Source organism: Moschus berezovskii, chromosome 24 (assembly GCF_049115385.1).
Source record: "Moschus berezovskii isolate FMDL1 chromosome 24, NW_MosBer_1.0, whole genome shotgun sequence".
Classification (NCBI taxonomy): Eukaryota; Metazoa; Chordata; class Mammalia; order Artiodactyla; family Moschidae; genus Moschus; species Moschus berezovskii.
The window spans coordinates 7,814,221-7,837,341 of record NC_142483.1 but is presented as its reverse complement, the minus strand read 5'-3'; the positions used below and the strand labels follow the sequence as shown (position 1 = coordinate 7,837,341).

General features: G+C 44.1%; 2 protein-coding genes across 3 annotated transcripts in view; one reads left to right on the top strand and one right to left on the bottom strand.

The window, feature by feature from the left end:
• Positions 1 to 15,347: 15,347 nt before the first annotated feature.
• FAM240A (family with sequence similarity 240 member A) lies at positions 15,348 to 22,995 on the bottom strand. Its single transcript, XM_088831596.1, has 3 exons — positions 22,925 to 22,995; positions 16,985 to 17,130; positions 15,348 to 15,474 (listed from the first exon to the last, which is right to left on the bottom strand). The coding sequence occupies exons 2-3, from the start codon at positions 17,125 to 17,127 to the stop codon at positions 15,372 to 15,374; spliced, it is 246 nt and encodes an 81-aa protein (XP_088687722.1). The 5' UTR covers positions 17,128 to 17,130; positions 22,925 to 22,995; the 3' UTR covers positions 15,348 to 15,371.
• The window catches only part of LRRC2 (leucine rich repeat containing 2), a 79,249-nt gene continuing 73,190 nt past the window's right edge, over positions 17,063 to 23,121 (top strand). Inside the window, exons 1-3 of one of the 2 annotated variants that reach the window (XM_055413655.2) lie at positions 17,063 to 17,188; positions 18,664 to 18,824; positions 22,783 to 22,968. The gene's annotated coding sequence lies outside the window, so the exon portion shown is untranslated. Of the gene's footprint in view, positions 17,189 to 17,429; positions 17,854 to 18,663; positions 18,825 to 22,782; positions 22,969 to 23,121 lie in introns of those variants that run through there. The other variant, XM_055413656.2, reaches the window with a different exon arrangement.

Sequence of the window (23,121 nt, the reverse complement as noted above, 5' to 3'; positions counted from 1 at the left end):
GAGAACCATGAGATGAATCTTTGAAATGTTAATGACTCCAGGGCGTATTTTACTCCTAAAATAAACCCTGCAAGGTTTTATCAGCACTCAGCAAAATACTGATGTAGCACTTGGGTGGCAAAGATGCAGCCTAGTAGTCCTGCACTGGAGGCCAGGAAGAAAAAGGTCTGCATGGTCAACATGGTGCTGTGATAGACAGGGAAGGAGGTGACTCAGACACTGCAGGACACCAGCATGCTTGAACTTGGCTTCACTGAAGGTGTCAGGTAGATTGCTGACTGGGGAATCCACAGCAATGCTTCCCAGGGCCAAGGATGCCATGCATTCCAGGACACAGTAAAAGGCAGTACTGGAGCCCTTAGTGCATCCAGCGATGATGTGTGTAGACTCAGAGTGTGTGTTCATTTCACTGAAAAGAGGAGAGAGTCCCAACCTGATTCTAGATTCTGACTTGGGTCAAGGCATGATGGGAGGGACAGAGTCAGTGCTCCTGATATAAACCACTGTCATCCTTTTCCCAGTATTTTGAAAGCCAAAACCACTGTCATGATTTTAGCCTAAGCAGTAGAAATAACCACAATAAACACAAATGTAAATGTCATTTGCTGAGCTATGCAGGTGCCTGTGTTGGGAGGGCTGATGGAGAGGAAGAACAGAGGAAACCCAGAAAGAAGAGGGTGAGCAGGATGTAGCTAAGAGTCGGTGGCTCGCCTTGATGATTGAGTGTCTCAGTGCTTCACGAGACCCCGAGGAGCACAGCTGTGAGAACAGAATAGCACAGAGCGGTGCTGGCCAGAACCATCCTAGGTGGCTCTTGAGAATCCAGGAAGGTCACTTTCTTTGGGTGACAGTGGTCCTGATTTGAGTTTGAGAACTGATAATCAATGTACCTCATACATTGGTGTGTATCTAACGAGGAGAGAAAAGACGTACCGTGTCTCCAGTTCAGGGGTTCCTACTGATGCCCAAGGAAAAGAGTCCCCTTTGGGAACTTTGAACATCCTGTCCACCTCGACGCACACTCAGACAATAGTGATGAAATTTACAAGTTTCTGTTGATGCTGTCTACAATTATTTTGAACAAAATGAAAATTTCTGTCACTTTTTTCCCTAGTGTAAGGGAGCTGTTTTGGTTCTTTGCACAGGGAAACTATTATAGAGTCGTAGATATATAAATATAATATCTTCAGGTTCTCTTCCGGATTACAATGTTTCTCCAACCATAGGTTGAGTAATTTATTCTCAAGAAATATGATTTTTACTGAGTATTAGATAAGTTTAAGGAATGACTATTGGTTTTGTTCGGTGTGATAGTTTTATACTAGTTATGTGGGAAAATGTCATATTATCAGAGAAAATTTCAGAGAAACCTAAGGAGTGAAATGTCAATGTATCTGTAATTTATTTTTGAAAACATTTGCAGAACAGTTATAGGTAAAGCAAACATGGCAAAATGTAAGCAGTTGTTAAATTTTGGTCACATATATGTATATTCATTATACTTTAAATCTGAAAATGCTTATAAAGATCAGAAGAGGAAAGAAAAAATGCCTCATCTGGGGCAAATTCTCCTAAGTTAAAAAACATAAGTTTAATTTCAGTGGAAAATTGTTAATTCATTCCAGAGCCCCAAATTTAAGCACTAAGTTAAAATAACACAAAATTCCTTTTAAGTCAGCTCAGAGGACTTCCCTAGAGGTCAATGGTTAAGACTCTATGCTCCCAGTGCAGGGGGTGCAAGTTCGATCCCTGGTCAGGGAACTAAGATCCCTCATGCCATGTGGTATGACCAAAGTGGGGGAAAAAATGCAGGCACAGCTATTCCAGTTTTCAGTGTTATCTGTTGTAATTTAGCATACTAAGACAGGCTCATTTTGTTAATTTATTTCATGTTTGTCTACCTACACTGCTTCAGGTCCTTTGTGCCTCTTACCTATTATATACCTAAAATTTGTATAAATTATGCACTTGAGTATCAGTGCATGTTACTTGAATCTTTCATCCAAGAATCAATCAGAAAGCACAGGATAGAATTAAAAAGTCTACAAAAGTAATGTCAATGAAGCACCAAGATCCCTACCATAAGAAACCAGCAAACCAGGAGTAAATCAATGAGACATGATACTGATTCTCCCATCCCCCTATGTCCTCAATGCAGCACCTTTAAGGAGTAAGATTCTTGGGGCAGAGGCCAGAGATCTTTATTTTCTCCAGAGAAATCAAAGGCCATACACGCTCTTCAGGTATGCTGGGGAAACTCAGAGAAGGGAAGGGCTTAGGGCTCTGTTTCATGGCTCATGGCTCTGTTGGATACAGACACCTGTCTCCATCGTGTCAGGCCCACAGGTGACTAGTAGCTTGGGGTTATCATAAGAGACCTTTGAGTGCTTAACCACCGGCGGCTCCTGTAGCCCTGACAACATCTGTGTGTGTGCATGCTAAGTTGTTTCAGTTGTGTCAACTTGTTGTGATGCTATGAACCATAGTACACCAGTCTCCCCTGTCCATGGGATTCTCCAGGCAGTACTGGAGTGGGTTGCCATGTCTTCCTCCAGGGGATCTTCCCGACACAGGGATCAAACCCATGCCTCTTAAGTTGCTTACATTGGCAGGCAGGGCAGGCAGTCGTGCCACCTGGGAAGCCCCTGACAATTGCTGCTGCTGCGTCACTTCAGTCGTGTCCTACTCTGTGTGACCCCATAGACAGCAGCCAACCAGGCTCCCCCTTCCCTGGGATTCTCCAGGCAAGAACACTAGAGTGGGTTGCCGTTTCCTTTTCCAATGCATAAAAGTGAAAAGTGAAAGTGAAGTTGCTCAGTCATGTCCGACTCTTAGCGACCCCATGGACTGCAGCCCACCAGGCTCCTCCATCCATGGGATTTTCCAGGCAAGAGTACTGGAGTGGGTTGCCGTTGCCTTCTCTGACAATTGCTGAGATCTCTTCAAAATAAGGTTACCCTCGTTTGCTCAGACTCACTATGTATGTGGGCCCTGAGGGCACTTTTCCCTTCAACGGGAATCATCCAGTTAGGAGAGATGATGTGAAAACTTGTCCTTGATTTCAGCTGAAGTGATCAATGCCACTTGATCACTGCCACCACCTCAGCTTTGGAAGGTGTTCAGGGAAGGCTCAGCTCCCAGGCTGGGGCTGTTACAGATGATACACCCTCCCTAGGCTTCCTCCTTGCAGGAGAAAGTGGAGCCCATAATCCTAATACACCCTGTGTCAGTTCAGTTCAGTTGTGTCCGACTCTTTGCAACCCCATGAATCACAGCACGCCAGGCCTCCCTGTCCATCACCAACTCCCGGAGTTCACTCAAACTCATGTCCATCGAGTTGGTGATGCCATCCAGCCATCTCATCCTCTGTTGTCCCCTTCTCCTCCCGCCCCCAATCCCTCCCAGCATCAGAGTCTTTTCCAGTGAGTCAACTCTTCGCGTGAGATGGCCAAAGTACTGGAGTTTCAGCTTTAGCATCAGTCCTTCCAATGAACACCCAGGATTGATCTCTCCTTTAGAATGGACTGGTTGGATATCCTTGCAGTCCAAGGGACTCTCAAGAGTCTTCTCCAGCACCACAGTTCAAAAGCATCAATTCTTCGGCGATCAGCCTTCTTCACAGTCCAACTCTCACATCCATACATGACCACGGGAGAAACCATAGCCTTGACTAGACGGACCTTGGTTGGCAAAGTAATGTCTCTGCTTTTTAATATGCTATCTAGGTTGGTCATAACTTTCCTTCCAAGGAGTAAGCGTCTTTTAATTTCATGGCTGCAATCAGTATCCGCAGTGATTTTGGAGCCCCAAAAAATAAAGTCTGACACTGTTTCCCCATCTATTTCCCATGAACTGATGGGACCAGATGCCATGATCTTTGTTTTCTGAATGTTGAGCTTCAAGCCAACTTTTTCACTCTCCTCTTTCACTTTCATCAAGAGGCTTTTTAGTTCCTCTTCACTTTCTGCCATAAGTGTGGTGTCATCTGAGTATCTGAGGTCATTGATATTTCTCCCAGCAATCTTGATTCCAGCTTGTGCTTCTTCCAGCCCAGTGTTTCTCATGATGTACTCTGCATATAAGTTAAATAAGCAGGGTGACAATATACAACCTTGATGTACTCCTTTTCCTATTTGGAACCTGTCTGTTGTTCCATGTCCAGTTCTAACTGTTGCTTCCTGACCTGCATACAGGTTTCTCAGGAGGCAGGTCAGGTGGTCTGGTATTCCCATCTCTTTCAGAATTTTCCACAGTTTATTGTGATCCACACAGTCAAAGGCTTTGGCATAGTCAATGAAGCAGAAATAGATGTTTTTCTGGAACTCTCTTGCTTTTTCCATGATCCATGAGATGCTGGCAATTTGATCTCTGGTGCCTCTGCCTTTTCTAAAACCTGCTTGAACATCTGGTAGTTCACGGTTCACGTATTACTGAAGCCTGGCTTGGAGAATTTTGAGCGTGACTTTACTAGCGTGTGAGATGAGTGCAACTGTGCAATAGTTTGAGCATTCTTTGGCATTGCCTTTCTTTGGGATTGGAATGAAGACTGACCTTTTCCAGTCCTGTGGCCACTGCTGAGTTTTCCAAATTTGCTGACGTATTGAGTTCAGCACTTTCACAGCATCATCTTTCAGGATTTGAAATAGCTCAACTGGAATTCCATCACCTCCACTAGCTTTGTTCGTAGTGATGCTTTCTAAGGCCCACTTGACTTCACATTCCAAGATGTCTGGCTCTAGGTGAGTGATCACACCATCGTGATGATCTGAGTCGTGAAGATCTTTTTTGTACAGTTCTTCTGTGTATTCTTGCCACCTCTTCTTAATATCTTCTGCTTCTGTTAGGTCCCTACCATTTCTGTCCTTTATCGAGCCCATCTTTGCATGAAATGTTCCCTTGGTATCTCTAATTTTCTTGAAGAGATCTCTTATCTTTCCTATTCTGTTGTTTTCCTCTATTTCTTTGCTTTGATCACCGAGGAAGGCTTTCTTATCTCTCCTTGCTATTCTTTGGAACTCTGCATTCAGATGCTTATATCTTTCCTTTTCTCCTTTGCTTTTCACTTCTCTCACAGCTATTTGTAAGCCCTCCTCAGACAGCCTTTTTGCTTTTTTGCATTTCTTTTCCATGGGGATGGCCTTGGTCCCTGTCTCCTGAACAATGTCACGAACCTCCGTCCATAGTTCATCAGGCCCTATATCTATCAGATCTAGTCCCTTAAATTTATTTCTCACTTCCACTGTATAATCATAAGGGATTTGATTTAGGTCATATCTGAATGGTCTAGTGGTTTTCCCTACTTTCTTCAATTTAAGTCTGACTTTGGCAATAAGGAGTTCATGATCTGAGCCACAGTCAGCTCCCGGTCTTGTTTTTGCTGACTGTATAGAGCTGCTCCATCTTTGGCTGCAAAGAATATAATCAATCTGATTTCAGTGTCAACCATCTGGTGATGTCCATGTGTAGAGTATTCTCTTGTGTTGTTTGAAGAGGGTGTTTGCTATGACCAGTGCGTTCTCCTGGCAAAACTCTATTAGCCTTTGCCCTGCTTCATTCCGTGCTCCAAGGCCAAATCTTCCTGTTACTCCAGGTGTTCCTTGACTTCCTACTTTTGCATTCCAGTCCCCTATAATGAAAAGGACATCTTTTTTGGGTGTTAGTTCTTAAAGGTCTTGTAGGTCTTCATAGAACTGTTCAACTTGAGCTTCTTCAGCATTACTGGTTGGGGCATAGGCTTGGATCACCATGATATTGAATAGTTTGCCTTGGAAACAAACAGAGTTCATTCTGTCGTTTTTGAGATTGCATCCAAGTACTGCATTTCGGACTCTTATGTTGACCATGATGGCTACTACGTTTCTTCTAAGGCATTCCTGCCCACAGTAGTAGATATAATGGTCATCTGAGTTAAATTCACCCATTCCAGTCCATTTTATTTCACTGATTCCTAGAATGTCGACGTTCACTCTTGCCATCTCCTGTTTGACCACTTCCAATTTGCCTTGATTCATGGACCTAACATTCCAGGTTCCTATGCAATATTGCTCTTTACAGCATTGGACCTTGCTTCTATTACCAGTCACATCTACAACTGGGTATTGTTTTTGTTTTGGCTGCTTCCCTTCATTCTTTCTGGAGTTATTTCTCCACTAATCTCCTGTAGCATATAGGGTGCACGAGGTCAGGGGCGGTGGCAACCCCATGTCCAATCTGATCCATTTTTACAGGTATCTAAAAGGTGTCCTGAGGAGGTAGTGCTCCCGAATATCTGAGAAGTGGCCTGGAAATAGAATTATTTGTCTGTTTCACACTCTATTTAAAAAGTACCACTTCCATCAAGCTTCCTGAGGGACCTAGAGCCCACCAACCCAACTCCCTTGCACCCATCCTAAGTGAACCATTGCTCATGGAAAGGGGGCAGCACTTCCCAAAGAAGTGTGTCCTTAGGGGGGAGTGGGTGGCTCTGACCTCTTATAAATTAGGCTATATAAAGATGATAAATTTTAATTGTGTTAAAGTTACTGTCACCTTTGAACTAGGGTGTGGTGGTCTCATTATAAACCTTATGAACTTAAGAGAACCTTATGAATTTTGAAGGTAGAACTGGTAGGATTTGTGAGTGATCTAGATGAAAGGCTTAAGAGAGAGAAGAGCCAGGGTGACTAGATTTTAATCTGAGTAACAGGGTGACTGGGGCACTATTTATGGAGATAATGTGATTGGGGGTGGTGGAATATGGGAGTGGGAGAGGAGAAACTTTCTGGGAAAATCTTAGATGAAAGAATACTTTGATCTTGAGCATTTAGATGTGGGAACAGCCTTTAAGTGGAGAAGGCAATGGCAAGCCACTCCAGTACTCTTGCCTAGAAAATCCCATGGATGGTTGAGCCTGGTAGGCTGCAGTCCGTGGGGTCGCTAAGAGTCGGACACGACTGAGCGACTTCACTTTCACTTTTCACTTTAACACATTGGAGAAGGAAATGGCAACCCACTCCAGTGTTCTTGCCTGGAGAATCCCAGGGACGGGGGAGCCTGGTGGGCTTCCGTCTATGGGGTCACAAAGAGTCGGACACGACCGAAGTGACTTAGCAGCAGCAGCAGCAGCAGCAGCAACAGCCTTTAAGAGCACTCACTTAAAGCCTATTTGTAACTCTAGAAATGATCATTCTTAGAAGTTTAGCAGTCTATTCCGTTGCTTTACACTTCCATTTGCACCATCTATTTGCCTACCATAACTTACAATATGTCAGGCACTGTACTTTACTTACGAATAAAGTAATTTTTAACTGTATTATTATTAAGATGAGGAAACTGAAGCTCATAAATAAGGTCATCTAGCTAGAATTATGCACAGTAGAATTCTCTTTCTGTACATTTAATATGTTATGCAGAAAGTTAGCCCGACACAAATTATCAGGTGCTTTGTGGCTTCAGAACAAACAGCACCAGCTCCCTGGGCCCTGTGGAATACATGCTCCTCTGTCTAGTAGCTGCTGCTGCTAAGTCACTTCAGTCATGTCCGACTCTGTGTGACCCCATAGACAGAAGCCCACCAGGCTGATCACTAATTCCTTTATCCAGTGTCTGCATAGTACTTACTTGCTGAGCCTAGAGAACCTACGAGAGATATCTTTGAAAAATCCTTGGAATCCTGTTGGAGTATATTTATGGTGACCACATTTCTTCACTGAAAATGGTGATACAGGAGCAGATATTGGCAACACATTCGAAATCATGACTGCTCTGGAGAACCCACGGTATTTAGGCTGCCCTTGAGATAGAACTGCGAGAGGTTTGTTTGCAGAATTTAGTCCATGAGTTGAGTGGACTCTGGGTATTCTCCCAGTAAGCAACCTAGCACCAAACTTCTGAGACTGACTCTTTCCCCTGTAGAGGTGTAACTTGGCATTCTAGAGCACTGCGCACATCTGGGGCCTCAGGTCCCAGCAGACTTCACGGGTGATGTGGGAGGCCCGGTCTCTACAGAACAGCCCCATTCCCTGATCCAGGGAATCTGGAAACTCCTTTTAAAACTCTGAAATCTCCTTTTAAATATATATATTTATTTATGTATTTATTCTTGACTGCACTAGGTTTTCCCTGCTGGGCTTGGGCTTTCTCTAGTTCTGGCAAATGGCAGCTACCCTTTGTTGTGGAGCTCAGGCTTCTCCTTGCGGTGGCTTCCTTTGTTGTGGAGCACGGGCTCTAGAACAGGCTCAGTAGTTGTGGCACAAAGGATTAGCTGCTCCGCGGCATGTGGGTTCCTCCCAGACTGGGGATAGAAGCTGTGTCCCCTGTGTTGGCAGGTGGATTCTTAACCACTGGACCACCAGGGAAGTCCTGAAATCTCCTTTCATCCATATGGTTTGTAACTTTGTGAATAAGGGAAATGTGTAGCCAGCTTTGAAAAGGGAATTTATTATATGGATGCGTCAGTACCTCATGGAGCCCAAGTTGGGTAAGCAGTCAGACCCTGGGAAGGATGAGAACTGGGAATGGAAGGCCGCTGAGAACCCTGGAGGACACTTTTTCACCCCTATGTTTTTCTCCAGGCATCTGCTTCCCTCTTATTTCTGAGCAGCTAGACTTCTAAGCTTTACAGTCTGAGGCCATGGTGGCCCCTGGAGCTCTCAGATTTCCATGGTCTTCATTCAGATGCTCAGAAGGAAATGGATTCTTCCTTGATCCACCCCACCTCCCCCTGGGGAAATGTCTGCTGGGTCTGCACGATGCTCTTTTCTGAACCCAAGTCAGGACAGGGCTCTGCGGTATAAGCCTGGCTGCTGTGGGAACCACAGATTTGGAAAGGAAAGCCAGAAAGGAACTTCTCTGAGTTTAGCTCTGAGCAGATGCTGCTCAGAACAGCTAAGGGTGGGAATGTGACCACAGATCTGTTGAGGTCCCGTGGGTGTTTGCCATTTGGTCATGGTCCCCTTAGATCTGTGGGGACAAATTATTTTCTGCTCAGTATACTTTGCGCTTTTTATTTGAGGAAACTGCTCCTTCCCCATTCCATGCAAGCCTGGTGGGATACAGTATTTGTTCCTTCGTGAGTAGCTTATATCCATGTTGTACCATGTGTCAGACCTTCCTTCCTGTTTAAAGCTCCATAGTGTTCCATTGTATGGATATGCCATATTTTGCTTATCCATTCGTTTGCTGATGGATACTTGGGTTGCTTCTACCTTTTGGCTACTGTGGATAATGCTGCTATGGACATAAGTGTATAAATACCATCTTAAGATCCTGCTTTCAATTCTTTTGAGTATATATGCAATAGAATTGCTGGCCCATGTGATAATTCTTCATTTAATTTTTTGAGGAACTGATACACTGTTTTTCACAATTGTACTAATTTTACATTCCCACTAACAGACAGGATTTCAATTTCTCCACATCCTCACCAATACTTATTTTCTGTTTTTTGGATAGTAGCCATCTTATGGATGTGAGGTGGTTTCTCATTGTAATTTTGATTTGCATCTCCCAAATGATTTGAGGATGTTGAGCATATTTTTATGGGCTTATTGGCCACTTGCATATTTTCTTCAATGATTTCTGTTGAATTTCCACTTAAATATAGCTACTCAACTACATTACCCATTTTTTAATTAGGTAGTTTGTGTTTTGTTGTTGAGTTCTAGTTCTTCATATGTTCTGGCTGTGAAATCCTTGTCAGATATATGATTTTTATATATTTTCACCCATTCCATGGGTTGCCTTTTCACTCTATTGATTGTGTCCTTTTATGTACAGAAGTTTTTAATTTTGATGTAGCCCAATTGATCTATTTTTTCTTTTGTCATCATATCCAAGTCAAATTAAGAAATTATTGTCAAATTCAATGTCATAAAGTTATCCCCTATGTTTTCTTCTAAGAGTTTTATAGTTTTAGCCCTTATATTTAGGTCTTTGATCCATTCTGAGTTTATTTTTGTAAATGGTATAATAAGTGTCCAACTTCATTCTTTTCCATGTCGATATCCAGTTTTCCCAGCACCATTTGCTGAAATGACTGTCCTCTCCCTATTGAATGGTTTTGCCACCCTTGTTGAAAATCATCCGACCACATATGCAAAAGTTTATTTTTTGGCTCTCTATGTTATTACATTGGCCTGTGTGTCTGTCTTTATGCCAGTACCACATTGTTTTGATTACTTTAGCTTTGTAGAAAGTTTTGAAATCAGAAATTATGAGACCTCCAACTTTCTTCTTTTTCAGGATTGTTTTTGGTTATTTAGAGTTCATTGAATTTTGAATTTTACGGCAGATTTTTCTATTACTGTAAAAATAACCATTGAGATTTTGATAAGATTGCATTGAATCTATAGATTGCTTTGGATAATACTGACATCTTAACTATATTAATTTTTCCAATCCATAAACATGAGCTGTCTTTTCATTTATTTGTATCTTTTAAATTTCTTTCAGCAATATTTTATACTTTTAAGTGTACAAAACTTTTTGCCTCTTTAGTTAATTTAATTCCTAACTATATTATTCTTTTTGATGCTATTACAAGTGGAATTGTTTTCATAATCTTTTTCACATAGTTCATTTTTGGTATATTAGAAATGTAACTGATTTTTGAGTATATTTTATATTCTTCAACTTTTCTGAATTCACTTATTATTAGTTCTGACAGTTCATTTTGTATTTGTGTGTAATCTTCAGGGTTATCTTGATATAAGATCATGCCATATAAGAACAAAGATAAACCTTTTGTTTTCTTTTTCTTGGCTAGCTGCTCTCACTAGATGTGTAGTACTATGTTGAATAGAAGTGGTGAAAGTGGACATCCTCTCCTCTTGGGACTCCAGTGACACAAATTTTATATCTTTTGCTATTGTCCCATAGGTCCTGACACTCTGCTACTTTTTTTTTTTTGAGAAAACTATATTCAGGACTTCCCTGGTAATCCAGTGGTTAAGGCAGAGGGAGTGGGTTCAATCCCTGGTTGAGGAACTAAGCCATGAGGAACAAGCCATGTGGCACTGCCAAAAAAAAAAAAAAAAAAATTAAAACTGTTTTCTCTTTCTTATTCGAATTCAATAATTTATCTGAAACTTCACTGATCCTTTTCTGTATATTTTCCTTTCTGCCCTTGATCTCATCCAGTGTTGTTTTTGTTGTTTGTTCGTTTGCCTTGGTTGTGAAAGTGTTCATCTCTAAAAGTTCCATTTGGTTCTTCTACATATCTATTGTTCCTTTGCTGATATTTTTTTACTTTTTCCATTTGCCTAAAGAGTTCTTGTAATTGCTTGTTGAAGTATTTATATAACTGCTTTAAAATCCTTGTCAGATAATTTCAACCTCTATGTCATCTCAGTACTGTCTGTTGATTATCTTTTCCCATTTGAGTTGAGATTTTCTTGGCTCTTGGTATGAGTAATTTTGGACTGTATCCTGGACATTTTGAGTACAAGGTTAGGAGACTCTACTTTTCATATAACTATTTTAATAGGCAGTCAATCTGTTTATGTTAAGAATGCGTGTCCTGGCGCACTTTTACGAGCTATGTTTTAAATATCAATTACTTTTCAAAGCCTTTGCAGTGCTTTTGTGGTCTGTTGCTTGTGTGCTATCCAGAGGTCAATTTGAAACCTATGCCATTCCATGCTGTAGTTTAGCTATCAAAGTTTTTGCTGTTTGATCCTGATCAGTTTGATAAATGGGCTGTGTCCAGGACTTCATACACAGATTGAAAGCATCCCATTCTGCTATGGACTGCAGTGTCCTCCCTATCCCCGAAATCCTACCCCTTCCCAAATTCATATCCTAAAGCTCTAACCCTTCATAAAGACAGGTATTTAGAAATGAGACTTTTAGGGATTTATTAGGCTTAGATAAGGTCATGCAGGTGGGGCCCTCATGGTAGAATTAGTGTCCTTGTAAGAAGAGACACCAGGCTGTCCTGGTGGCTTGGTGATAAAGAACCTGCCTGCCAATGCAGGAGACACAGGTTTGATCCTTGGGTTGGGAAGATCTCCTGGAGAAGGAAATGGCAACCCACTCCAGTAATCTTGCCTGGGAAATCCCATGGACAGATGAGCCTGGCAGGCTATAGTCCGTGGGGTCGCAAAGTCAGACACGATTTCCCTACTAAACAACAACAAGAAGAGACACCTGAGAGCTTGTTCTCTCCCTCCCTCTCCCTCCCTCCCCCTCCCTCTCTCCCTCCCTCTCTCCTTTCCTCTCTCCCAAACTCTCCCTCCCTCTCTCCTTTCCTCTCTCCCCCTCTCTCCCTCCCTCTCACTCCCTCTCTCCCCCTCTCTCCCTCCCTCTCTCCTTTCCTCTCTCCCCCTCTCTCCTCCCTCTCACCCTCCCTCTCTCTCCCCCCTCTACCCCCCTCTCCCCTCTCCCTCCCCCTCTCTCCCTCCCTCCCTCTCTCCCCCTCTGTCCCTCCCTCCCCATCCCTCTCCCCCTCTCCCCCTCCCTCTCTCCCTCTCTCTTCCCTTCTCTCCCTCTCTCCCCTTCTCTCCCTCCTCTCCCTCCCTCTCTCCCCCCTCCCTCCCTCCTCCCTCTCTCTCCTCCCTCTCCCCCTCCCTCTCTCCCTCCCTCTCTCCCCCTCTCCCTCCCTCTCTCCCCCTCTCTCCCTCCCTCTCTCCCCCTCTCTCCCTCCCTCCGTCTCTCTCCCCCTCTCTCTCCCTCCCTCTCTCTCTCCCTCTCTCCCTCCCTCTCTCCCCCCTCCCTCCCTCCCTCTCTCCCCCCTCCCTCCCTCCCTCCCTCTCTCTCTCCCTTTCTCCCTCCCTCTCTCCCCCCCAATCTCTCCCTCTCTCACCTTCTCTCCCTCCCTCTCTCTCCTTATGCCATGTGAGGACATAGTGAGAAGTGAGAAGTGTCTATAAGACAGCAAAGAGCTGTCATCAGAAACTAACCATGCTGCCGCTTTGATCTTGGACCTCAAACCTCTAGTACGGTGAGAAAAGGCACTCATACTTCTCTCCCCATCTCTTCCCCCAAGTCACTGCTGCCAGGGCACTAAGGACTTTGTGTGGTCCTTCTTGCCTCTTGAGAGGCATCTGCAGAAGCTCTTGGCTTTCCTTCCCAGCTTTGTCCTGCCATCTTTCTGTGCAAAGTAACCCTCCTGAACCATGTCCGTTGTGGCAGTCCCCTGGCCAACACCCTTCAGTGGCTGGCCCCGGAAAAGCTCAGATGCTCAGCCAGCAAGGCCCCGAATGCTGATTTCTTCAGATTCAGCTCTTGCTACATTTTCTCCTCACTCTCATCTAGCTTAGCTAAATGTATTCCCTCGAGACACCCAGGACCTGAGTCCTGAATTTCGCCTTCACTACTGGATCATGCTCAGCTGTGCCTAACTAGCCTGTTCTTAAGAAGCCCTCTTTCAGCCAGAGTGGGTCCCCATGTCAGGTGAGCCCCTTTGCTGCTGTGGCTCGCAGTGTTATTTAGTTCTTCACACTTGTTACCTTGGCTTTTCTGCTATCTTCTTCCCTAGACTTGTAGCTTCCAGAGCCATCACTTCTGTTTTTTTTCTGCTGTATTTATAGCACAGTGCTGGGCATGTGATGAGTCAGAAAATCCACAACAAATTTTCACCTGCATTTTCTGCCTCACTTGATTGCATTTACATTCCAGCAGCATCATTTTGCAGTTCGTGATGGTAGGACTTTACTTCTAAGAGCCTCTCAGACAGAGCCTGCAAGTTCTGTCTTTTCTTCTCCTTCTTTTTAACTTCTATTTCCCTTTTAGGGGCTTCTCTGGTGGCTCAGAAAATAAAGAATGTACCTGCAATGCAGTAGACCCAGGTTCAATCCCTGGGTCAGGAAGATCCCCTGGAGAAGGGAATGGTACCCACTCCAGTATTCTTGCTTGGAGATTTCCATGTACAGAGGAGCCTGGCGGGCTGCAGTCCATGGAGTCGCAAAGAGACATGACTAAGTGACTAACACTTTCCTTTTCCCTCTTATATCCAACAAAAATTCCTCTTTCATCAGAATGCTCTCAGTGATCCCAACTGAGATTCGTGGTTTATTCACTGAATTGAGTCCCAGGTTGGATGAGAGACCGTGGCAGGGAGAAGGGCTCTGAGCCCTGTTTGCTGGATCCTGTAAGTGTGATCTGAGGAGGTGCCCCCCTAACTCTTCTTGCCTCCCGCGGAGATGGTGATTCCCATCTGGGCCCCCTGGGGATGTTACTGGAAGCACTTTGTGGTATATCAGGGCATTTAGAGGACTGGAACACCTCACTTTCTCTGTTCAGAATTGCCTTGCCTTGTTCTCTGTGTCTCCTGGTAGCACTGCTACTTGAATACGTAAGACTTTGCAGGTGCTAGCTACCTACAACCATCAAGAACTTTACATCTATCTCTCTGCTCCTTTGGCCTGTTTGGGAAGTGCCCCAGGCCTAAATACTTTTCACTTCAAGAAGCAGCAGCCCTGTAAGGGGATCTGAGAGATAGCTGGGCAGTGACAATGATATTTCAAAGTCCAGAATCTATGTGACAGACACTTTGTTGGGGTGGCAAGATACACCTTAGCTGAGCTGCCAGCATGTGGAGATTTAAAGCAAGGAAATGAAGAGCACATGGGACTTCCCTAGTTGTCCAGTGATTAAGACTTCTCGCTTTCACTGTGAGGGGCGTGGGTTTGATCCTAGTCAGGAGAACTAAGATCCTGCATGCCTGAATGGCCAGAACAAAGCACACATATGCCAGCAATGGCGTGGCAACCCAGTTATATTACAATTACCCTAATCTTATTGAGTGGTTCTATGGGAACGTGTTTTTGAGTAAGCCAGTTAAATTCATGTGAAGAAAACATGGTATTAGATCAATTAATTTATGAACCTTATACTAATGACTATTTACAATATTTTTATTGCTGCAGATAGGTGCATTTCTCTTATTGAAAGAAAACAAGAGAAAGGATTACATGATCCGTTTCTTAGGAGAAATGTAGAGCAACAATACTGTGCAAATGTTTAAAGTATTGGGTTGGCCAGAAGTTCATTTGAGTTTTTCCATAAGATGTTATCAAAAAGCCTGAGTGAAACTTTTGGTCAACCTAGTATGACTGTAAAAATCATCACCCCCCCACCCCCCACCTTAGAATTTCAAATATTGGGATTTCAAAATTAGAAGATAATAATATGGAAATAAAGTAAGCTGCATAGAGCTTTGGTGTTAGATAATTCCATCTTTAGAGGTACTGGGAATAATATTCTGGCTCCCATGAAGAGAGGACTATCTTGGCTAATAATTCCCACTCAGCACTGGAGAAGGATCCACAGGTAAATCCCCTCACAGGTGGGGGAAACAATAGTACGGGATTTGTATGGTATAGCAAAGGGACTAAGGGATTTGCACTGGCTCGTCCTGGCAGAATGACCTCAGTGCTTTTTGTCCTCTTGTGTCAATGCAGCTCTTGGGCAACGTTAGCCTGCTTTTCTGTCTCATCTGGATTGTTGCGTAGTCTCAGCTTTGTTTCCACTTTCTGCTTCCATTCTTCCCTGAGCCTGAAAATAGAAACAAAATATACAAAAGTGGAGCATTCCTCTCCATGACTCTTGATTCAGGGAGGCTCCTTTCCCTTTTATTCTGAAGGTGTTTTAAGTATGCTTGTGTGTGCTTGTGTGTGTTCAGGCTTTAAAAGGTATGCAGAGGACTTGCAAATTTGAATATATGCATATTTGAAATCTCATTTCTATTTGAGCCCTGGTGGCTCAGATGGTAAAGCACCTGCCTACAATGTGGGAGGCCCGGGTTCGATCCCTAGGTTGGGAAGATACCCTGGAGAAGGAAATGGCAACCCACTCCAGTACTCTTGCCTGGAAAATCCCGTGGACAGAGGAGCCTGGTAGGCTACAGTCCATGGGGTTGCAAAGAGTCGGACATGACTGAACGACTTCACTTTCTCTCTTTCTTTCTTTGTATCTGAGTACTATTTTAGTCTTAATTTCTAAAATTTCCTTTGAAAGTGCAATATCTTTAAAGTATAAGAGGGGGGAAAAGCCCCGCCAATCTAGAATTGTTCACCCAGCAAAATTATCTTTCAAAAACCAGAGGTGAGATAAAATTGTATTTTCATATGATTGCAAGGTTCTTACCCTCTATAGGAAATGATGTATCACTTGAAGGTAGACTGTGATAAGTATATAAATCCTAAAGCAACCACTAGAATAACACACAGAGGTATAGCTAAAAAGCCAGTAGAGTAGATAAAATGGCTAGCATACACATGCCCCACAGCCCCTGGCTACACACTAGCTGTGGTCTTAGTGAACAGACAGCGACTGAACTGTTCCCTCTGAGGGAACAGACAAGCTGGCCTGTCCTTTGCTGTGGCCTGTAGGTGACTCCCTGCAGTCATCGAGAGGCTGTATGTGTGAGGGTGGTGAAGTGCCATTGTTTCCAGAGACAGCAACCCAGGTCTGCTCGTATGAGTCACTGCTCTCCACTCAACTTGTTTGGCTAGAACAGGTTTGCACACCAGAGGGCCAAGAGCCTCCCAGAACCACGCAGGACATCCTGTGTCATTATCCAAATAAGCACTGACCATTAACTGGCCATTGTCTCCTTTGTTTGATTGCTCTTCATGGATACATCTGTTGACATGCTCCACAAATTTAGTGTAACCCTCACACACTAGAAATGCTGACAGGAGAGATTTTTCTGGTTATAAAGATGAGAGCTGTGTACACTTGTTAACTTGGAAGAATTTCTTAAATTACTGCCCATAACCATAGATGAGGGAAGGACCACATGCAGGGAAAATTAAAATAATTGCATCCTCTAGGATTGGCATTTTTCTGGGGAAATAAATTTTGCTTTCAAAACACATACAAGCAAAGGTCATTATGATGTGTCCATGTAGGTTCATGAATTGTAACAGAGTACCCTCTGGTGGGGCATGTTGCTGGTGGGAGAGGCTGTGTGTGGCAGGGTTTTGCTGTGAACCTAAAACCACCCTAAGAATCAAAGTTTATTTTTAAAAATTAACAATAAAAAAGTAGACAAGGCACGTACTTTCTCAGGGCACTTCTTCCTAGGCGATGTTCTTCTGATTCTCGATAGTAAGTCTGTTTGCCAATTTCCCTTTCCCAGAAGCGTTTGAGCTCGTGACAGGTGTTCTGGCAGAAGACTTCCCGGCGGACGTACTGATTGTTCATCCCCTGAAAAAGAAAATATCGACTGAACCCCCACAGAACATGCTCCCTTGTACTCTGGAAGGTACAGACCCTGCTGTTTAACTCCTGAGGGAGACCCCAATCAGGCACAAAACCTCCTGATAGGGACACACTGGTTTATTGATGAGATCCAGGGATGTGACTGCAGAAGCTCCCCTCTGAAGCATGTCACAAGTGAAGTGAAAGTTGCTCAGTCCAACTCTTTGCGACCCCATAGACTATAGTCCATGGAATTCTCCAGGCCAGAATACTGGAGTGTGTAGCCTTTCCCTTCTCCAGGGGATCTTCCCAACTCAGGGATCAAACCCAGGTCTCCCACATTGCAGGAGGTTTCTTTACCAGCTGAGCCACGAGGGAAGCCCAAGAATACTGGAGTGGGTAGTCTATCCCTTCTCCAGCATCTGACAGATACCTCTGTCCTTCCTTTCCCCTCACAAATGAATGACTTCTCAGCTTTTTATCAGCAGGAAGTATGAGCCAGGTATTTTATGCTATTGGTCCCTTTAGTTATCATATCTCCATGAGTCAATATCCCCTTCCTCATTTTCTAGGCAAGACGTTTGAGGAGTGATTAAATTTGCTCGAGGTCCCATGGCTGTAACAGGCAGAAGGCAGGCTGCACACCTCTGAACATTTTCAGGCTCTTTACTAAAGAGATTTGTCACAGAAAATAGTCCCAACATCTGACACAACAGAGCAAGCAGCTCGGTGAGCACGTGCATGTGTGTACACGCAGGCTTGTGTGTGGAATCATACATGTCAGATACTCAATAAAGCTTGCTTTTTACATGAAGAGACCACTGCCCAACTCCCAGACCTTGGTGGGTCCAGCAGACAGGTCAATACAGGGGCTGAGGGGTGAGAGAGGGTGCAGGGAAAGGAGTTAATGGGCAACTGGAAATGTCCAGGGAGGCAGAGGCAAGGGTAATTGAGGCATTCTGAAGAGGTCAACTCCACGTGGTGAACGAAAGTGAGGGGCGTCAGTAGAGCTGCCCAGACCATGCCTGTGCAAAGACAGGCAACCAGAGAAAGACGGTTGTGCAGAGCAACCCTGAGCAATGTTGGACAGAGTTTGAGTTGTTTGGGCACTAACATCCAAGGGAACTCCTGAAGGGGCGTGTGGATACTTGGTCTGGAATCAGCATGAAGTTCTGGATCACAGCTCTCCCAGAGGGACAGGCAAGGACACTGGGTCAGGATGGAAGTGAGACAGGTTTGAAACCAGACGTTTACTCCAGACCTATCAACTTGATGCACCTTCTGTTTGCCAATAACTCTCCAGGTCTCAGTCTCCTCATCTTTAAAATTTCTCTGAAGATTAAATTTGATCATAAATGTAAAAGTGTTTTGCAGTTTATGAGTTCTGATCTAAATATACATAGCTTTTGGTAATTCTAAAATCTCAAATTGTACAGGATATAGGACAATAATTAGCAATAAGTAATCATCACAACCTCCCCCCAACTTTCTTTCTATAGACATGAAATAATCTTTTTTTCTCTTTTCTTTCTGAATCAGTGTCTGTTGACCTTCACTGAACTTGGAGTCACTTGGGGAGCTTTACCAAAAATGGATGCCAGGGATTCCTCCTTAAGGAGTCTAATTTCATCAGCCTTGAAAATGTACTGGGTGTCAGGATTTTTAAAAGTTCCTCCTGTGATTCTAATGTGCAAGCCAAGGTGAGAACTCAGTCTTTGATCCTGTCCTCTTGTGTGTTGGTCATGTCTGTGTCCAGAGCTCCAGGGAGGCTAAGGTAGTGAAGGCTGGGCCTTGGTATGTCTCAGCAACAGCTGTCTTTCAGGGTAGACACTATTTTGCAGGTAAGGAAGTTGAGTAGCAATCTGACCTTATGAAGGTCATATAACTGGTAAGTGGGGCAGCTGTCATACTCAGGGCCTAGGCCCCATCCCCTGTCCCAACTGTCCCCTAAGAAGGAGGAGAGTGACTTTCTTATCTCCTGGAAATGCTCAGTGATCTCACACTTTCCTGGCAAAAGAGCAGAGATCCAACTGACCTTGCAGAAAGTTCCCAGAGCTTTTAGGAAATGAGATTATCCTATGTTTTATTTAAATATATTCAAGTGTGTACTGGTGCTCAATAAATATTTGTTGAATAAATGCCCCCCACCTCCAAGTTATCCTTATCCTGAAGGTCTGGCCAGGAAGTGGCAGTGGTCCCTGTGGCAGTGCTTCAGGCATTGCGGGCCAGTCTGTGGGGCCAGTGAGGGGTACCCTGAGGTCACCTGGCCTGGCCTGCGGGCCTCAGGGTGCTTCCTAAGGGTAGGGACATGCAGGATGAGTGGGTAGGAACACCCAGGGTGTGGGAAGTGGACTCTGCAGAGGCCTATGGTGAGAGCCCTGCAGAAACAGAGGGACAGAACCAGATGGGGCGGATGGCCTGGTTGTGGAAATGTTTTATATCTTGTCTCTCATCATGGTGACACAGCTGTATACAATGCTGAAACTTATCAAACTGTACACCTAAAACAAGTGAATTTTATTACACATAAGTTATCTCTCAATAAATAGAGAAAACCTGTCTTCTATCTTTGGACTAGAGATTCATCCAAGTTCCCCAGTTCTAACCTCCTTGGAGATTCAGCATCTCATTGTTAGGATTTAGCCCATTTCCTCACAGATAATACACATTTCTGGGAACATTTGTATTTTCTGGCTTCTGAAATGAGGACAACTACTCCAGCTTGCAGAAAGGTGACAAGGAAGATATCAGTAGTCGGAAAATCCTTTGAAAATGTGGAAGCTTGTCCTTGATGAATAAGTGACTATTCATCTGTATCTGCTCAGCCAACAGTACCATCCACCAGACGACATTCCCAGGTGGCACAGTGGTAAAGAATCTCCCTGCCAATGCAGGAGACGCAAGAGACACAGCTTCGATCCCTGGGTCAAGAAGATCTCCTGGAGGAGGAAATAAGGCAAACCATTCCAGTATTCTTGCCTGAAAAATTCCACGAACAGAGGAGCCTGGCAGGCCACAGTTCTTGGGGTAGCAAAGAGTCAGACATGAGTGAACGACTGAGCGCATAGCACATAGCATTCCTGTTGAGAGACTCGATGGTATTCCTTCCAGTCAATCACCACCAACTCGGAAGAGCCGTAACTTCAATGACAATTATAAACTTTACTTCACAAAATTAATGCACGCTTAAAGAAAACAGCAGCCTGTAACACCTTCATAGAATTCAGTTAAACAGAGTGTGTTGAATTTTTCACCATCCGTGAGGCATCAGTACTGCCCCAGGGGCCAATTGATCTTAGTGAGTCAGCTGAGACAAAGGCACATTTGCCCATTGTGAGTGCTAATAGGTGTGCCAATCATTTAACTTCCCAAGTCTCTGGTTGCTGCTGCTGCTGCTGCTGCTAAGTCGCATCAGTCGTGTCCGACTCTGTGCGACCACATTGACGGCAGCCCACCAGGCTCCCCCGTCCCTGGGATTCTTCAGGCAAGAACACTGGAGTGGGTTGCCATTGCCTTCTCCGAAGTCTCTGGTTACTCAGAGTATTAAACCCAAATTGAGGGATGTGAGAGTTATCTTCATAAGAATCCTGTGACTCTTGGCTAGTTGTGGTTCACTGTGTCCCAGCTGGCCGAGGAAATTCCAATACATACACATTGCTGAGCCTGGCAGCAGCAATGGAATGGACCAGCAGCAGGGCCTGCAGAGATGCAAAACCCACCAGCTGTGACAGGAGGAGCTGTGGTCCCACTGGGTGAGTAGACCCTCACCACTTTTCTCTCTGTCCTCTCAGCATGCTTTATTGACTATGCCAAAGCTTTAGACTGTGTGGATCACAACAAACTGTGGAAAATTCTTGAAAAAGATGGGAATACCATACCACCTGACTTGCCTCTTGAGAACTCTGTATGCAGGTCAAGAAGCAACAGTTAGAACTGGATGTGGAACAACAGACTGATTCCAAATCAGGAAAGGTGTATGTCAAGGCTGTATATTATCACCCTGCTTATTTAACTTATATGCAGAGTACATCATGAGAAACACTGGGCTGGAAGAAGCACAAGCTGGAATCAAGATTGCCGGGAGAAATATCAATAACCTCAGATATGCAGATGACACCACCCTTATGGCAGAAAGTGAAGAAGAACTAAAGAGCCTCTTGATGAAAGTGAGAGAGGAGAGTGAAAAAGTTGGTTTAAAGCTCAACATTCAGAAAACTAAGATCATGGCATCTGGTCCTATCACTTCATGGCAAATAGATGGGGAAACAGTGGAAACAGTGTCAGATTTTATTTTTTGGGGCTCCAAAATCACTGTAGATGGTGACTGCAACCATGAAATTAAAAGACACTTGCTCCTTGGAAGAAAAGTTATGACCAACCTAGACAGCATATTAAAAAGCAGAGATATTATTTTGCCAACAAAGGTCTGTCTAGTCAAAGCTATGGTTTTTCCCGTGGTCATGTATGGATGTGAGAGTTGGACTATAAAGAAAGCTGAGCGCAGAAGAATTGATGCTTTAGAACTGCGGTGTTGGAGAAGACTCTTGAGAGTCCCTTGGACTGCAAGGAGATCCAACCAGTCCATCCTAAAGGAGATCAGTCCTGGGTGTTCATTGGAAGGACTGATGTTGATGCTGAAACTGCAATACTTTGGCCACCTGATGCGAAGAGCTGACTCAGTGGAAAAGACCCTGATGCTGGGGAAGATTGAGGGCAGGAGGAGAAGGGCATGACAGAGGATGAGATGGCTGGATGGCATCACCAACTCAATGGAGATGGGTTTGACTCCGGGAGTTGGTGATGGACAGGGAGGCCTGGCATGCTGCAGTTCATGGGGTCGCAAAGAGCTGGACACGACTGAGCGACTGAACTAATAGGACATTCTCGAAAAAACAAGCCTATAATAACTGCTTGGGGTTAGAGATAGGGGAGAGCATAACTTCACAGCCAGAGAATGAAGAAATTAGGGGTGGGGATGATGGAATTGTTCTGTATCTCGACTGTGGTGGTAGTTCCCACAGAGCTGAATATGTGATAAATTCTTAGAACTGAGCACACACAGAAAGTCATTTTGCTCTATGTTAACATACAAATCAAAATTTAAAAATAGAACAGAACTGTTCTTGATTTTTCACTGATTTGATAAGATTCAGTCTTTGAAAAGTCTAAAGATTATTTGCAATCCCTGAAACACACAGTACCTTCTCAGTTGTTGCATGGACCAGCTGCACTGGTATCACCTAGGAGTTGTTTCGAATGCAGAGTTTATCAAGACCAAAATCTGAATCAAAATCTGCATTTTAACCTCATCCCTAGATGATTCACGCACATAGGAAAGTTTAAGAAGCTCAGCTTCAGAATTACAAAGACCAGAATTTAGTACATCTTCTTAAGCATCAGTCTTCTGAGGAGCCCGCTGTAGCTGAGCATCTCTATTTGAAAGGATGTTGATCCCTCTGAGGTTTAGCATCTCCCCCTCAGTATGCACTGTTTTGTTTACAGGATTTCATCTTATCAGAGCCTTGTTAAATGAACACTGGAACGGATTTCTGGTTCTCTCACAGAGCTGTTTTGAATGCATTACTTAAATATATAAACTAGATATGGAAAAGTCCTGTTGAGATATCTAAGCAGTGGAATTCCACCATTCCCAAACAGGTGTAAGGTGAGAGTTCAGAGGGAAAGATGAACCCCAGTGGCTGAAAAAGACAGGGTTACAAGAACTCTCTCCATTTACTCCCCCCCGAGAAGGGCAAGATGAACTTCCATCCCATGTACACTCAAGTTCAGCATCCTTTACCTTTGTGATGAATCTGCTGCTGTCTTGATACGGTGTCAAGGAAGGTGAGTATTGAAGCTAGGGTTTGCAACAGCCCCGGTCTGGTCCTGAAACCTCAGGGCATCAACCCTTTATATGTGGAGGGGAGGTGTTTCAGAAACGACTCAGCCTTTCAAGGTTACAGGCACCAAATTAGTAGCAGAATCACAGAGATATCA

Coding starts and splice junctions, on each gene's coding strand:
- FAM240A (XM_088831596.1), bottom strand. CDS start 17,127: ATGAACAATCAGTACGTCCGCCGGGAAGTCTTCTGCCAGAACACCTGT. Junction 15,475..16,984: donor GGAAGAAGTGCCCTGAGAAA/GTACGTGCCTTG, acceptor TTCTATTTTCAG/GCTCAGGGAAGAATGGAAGC.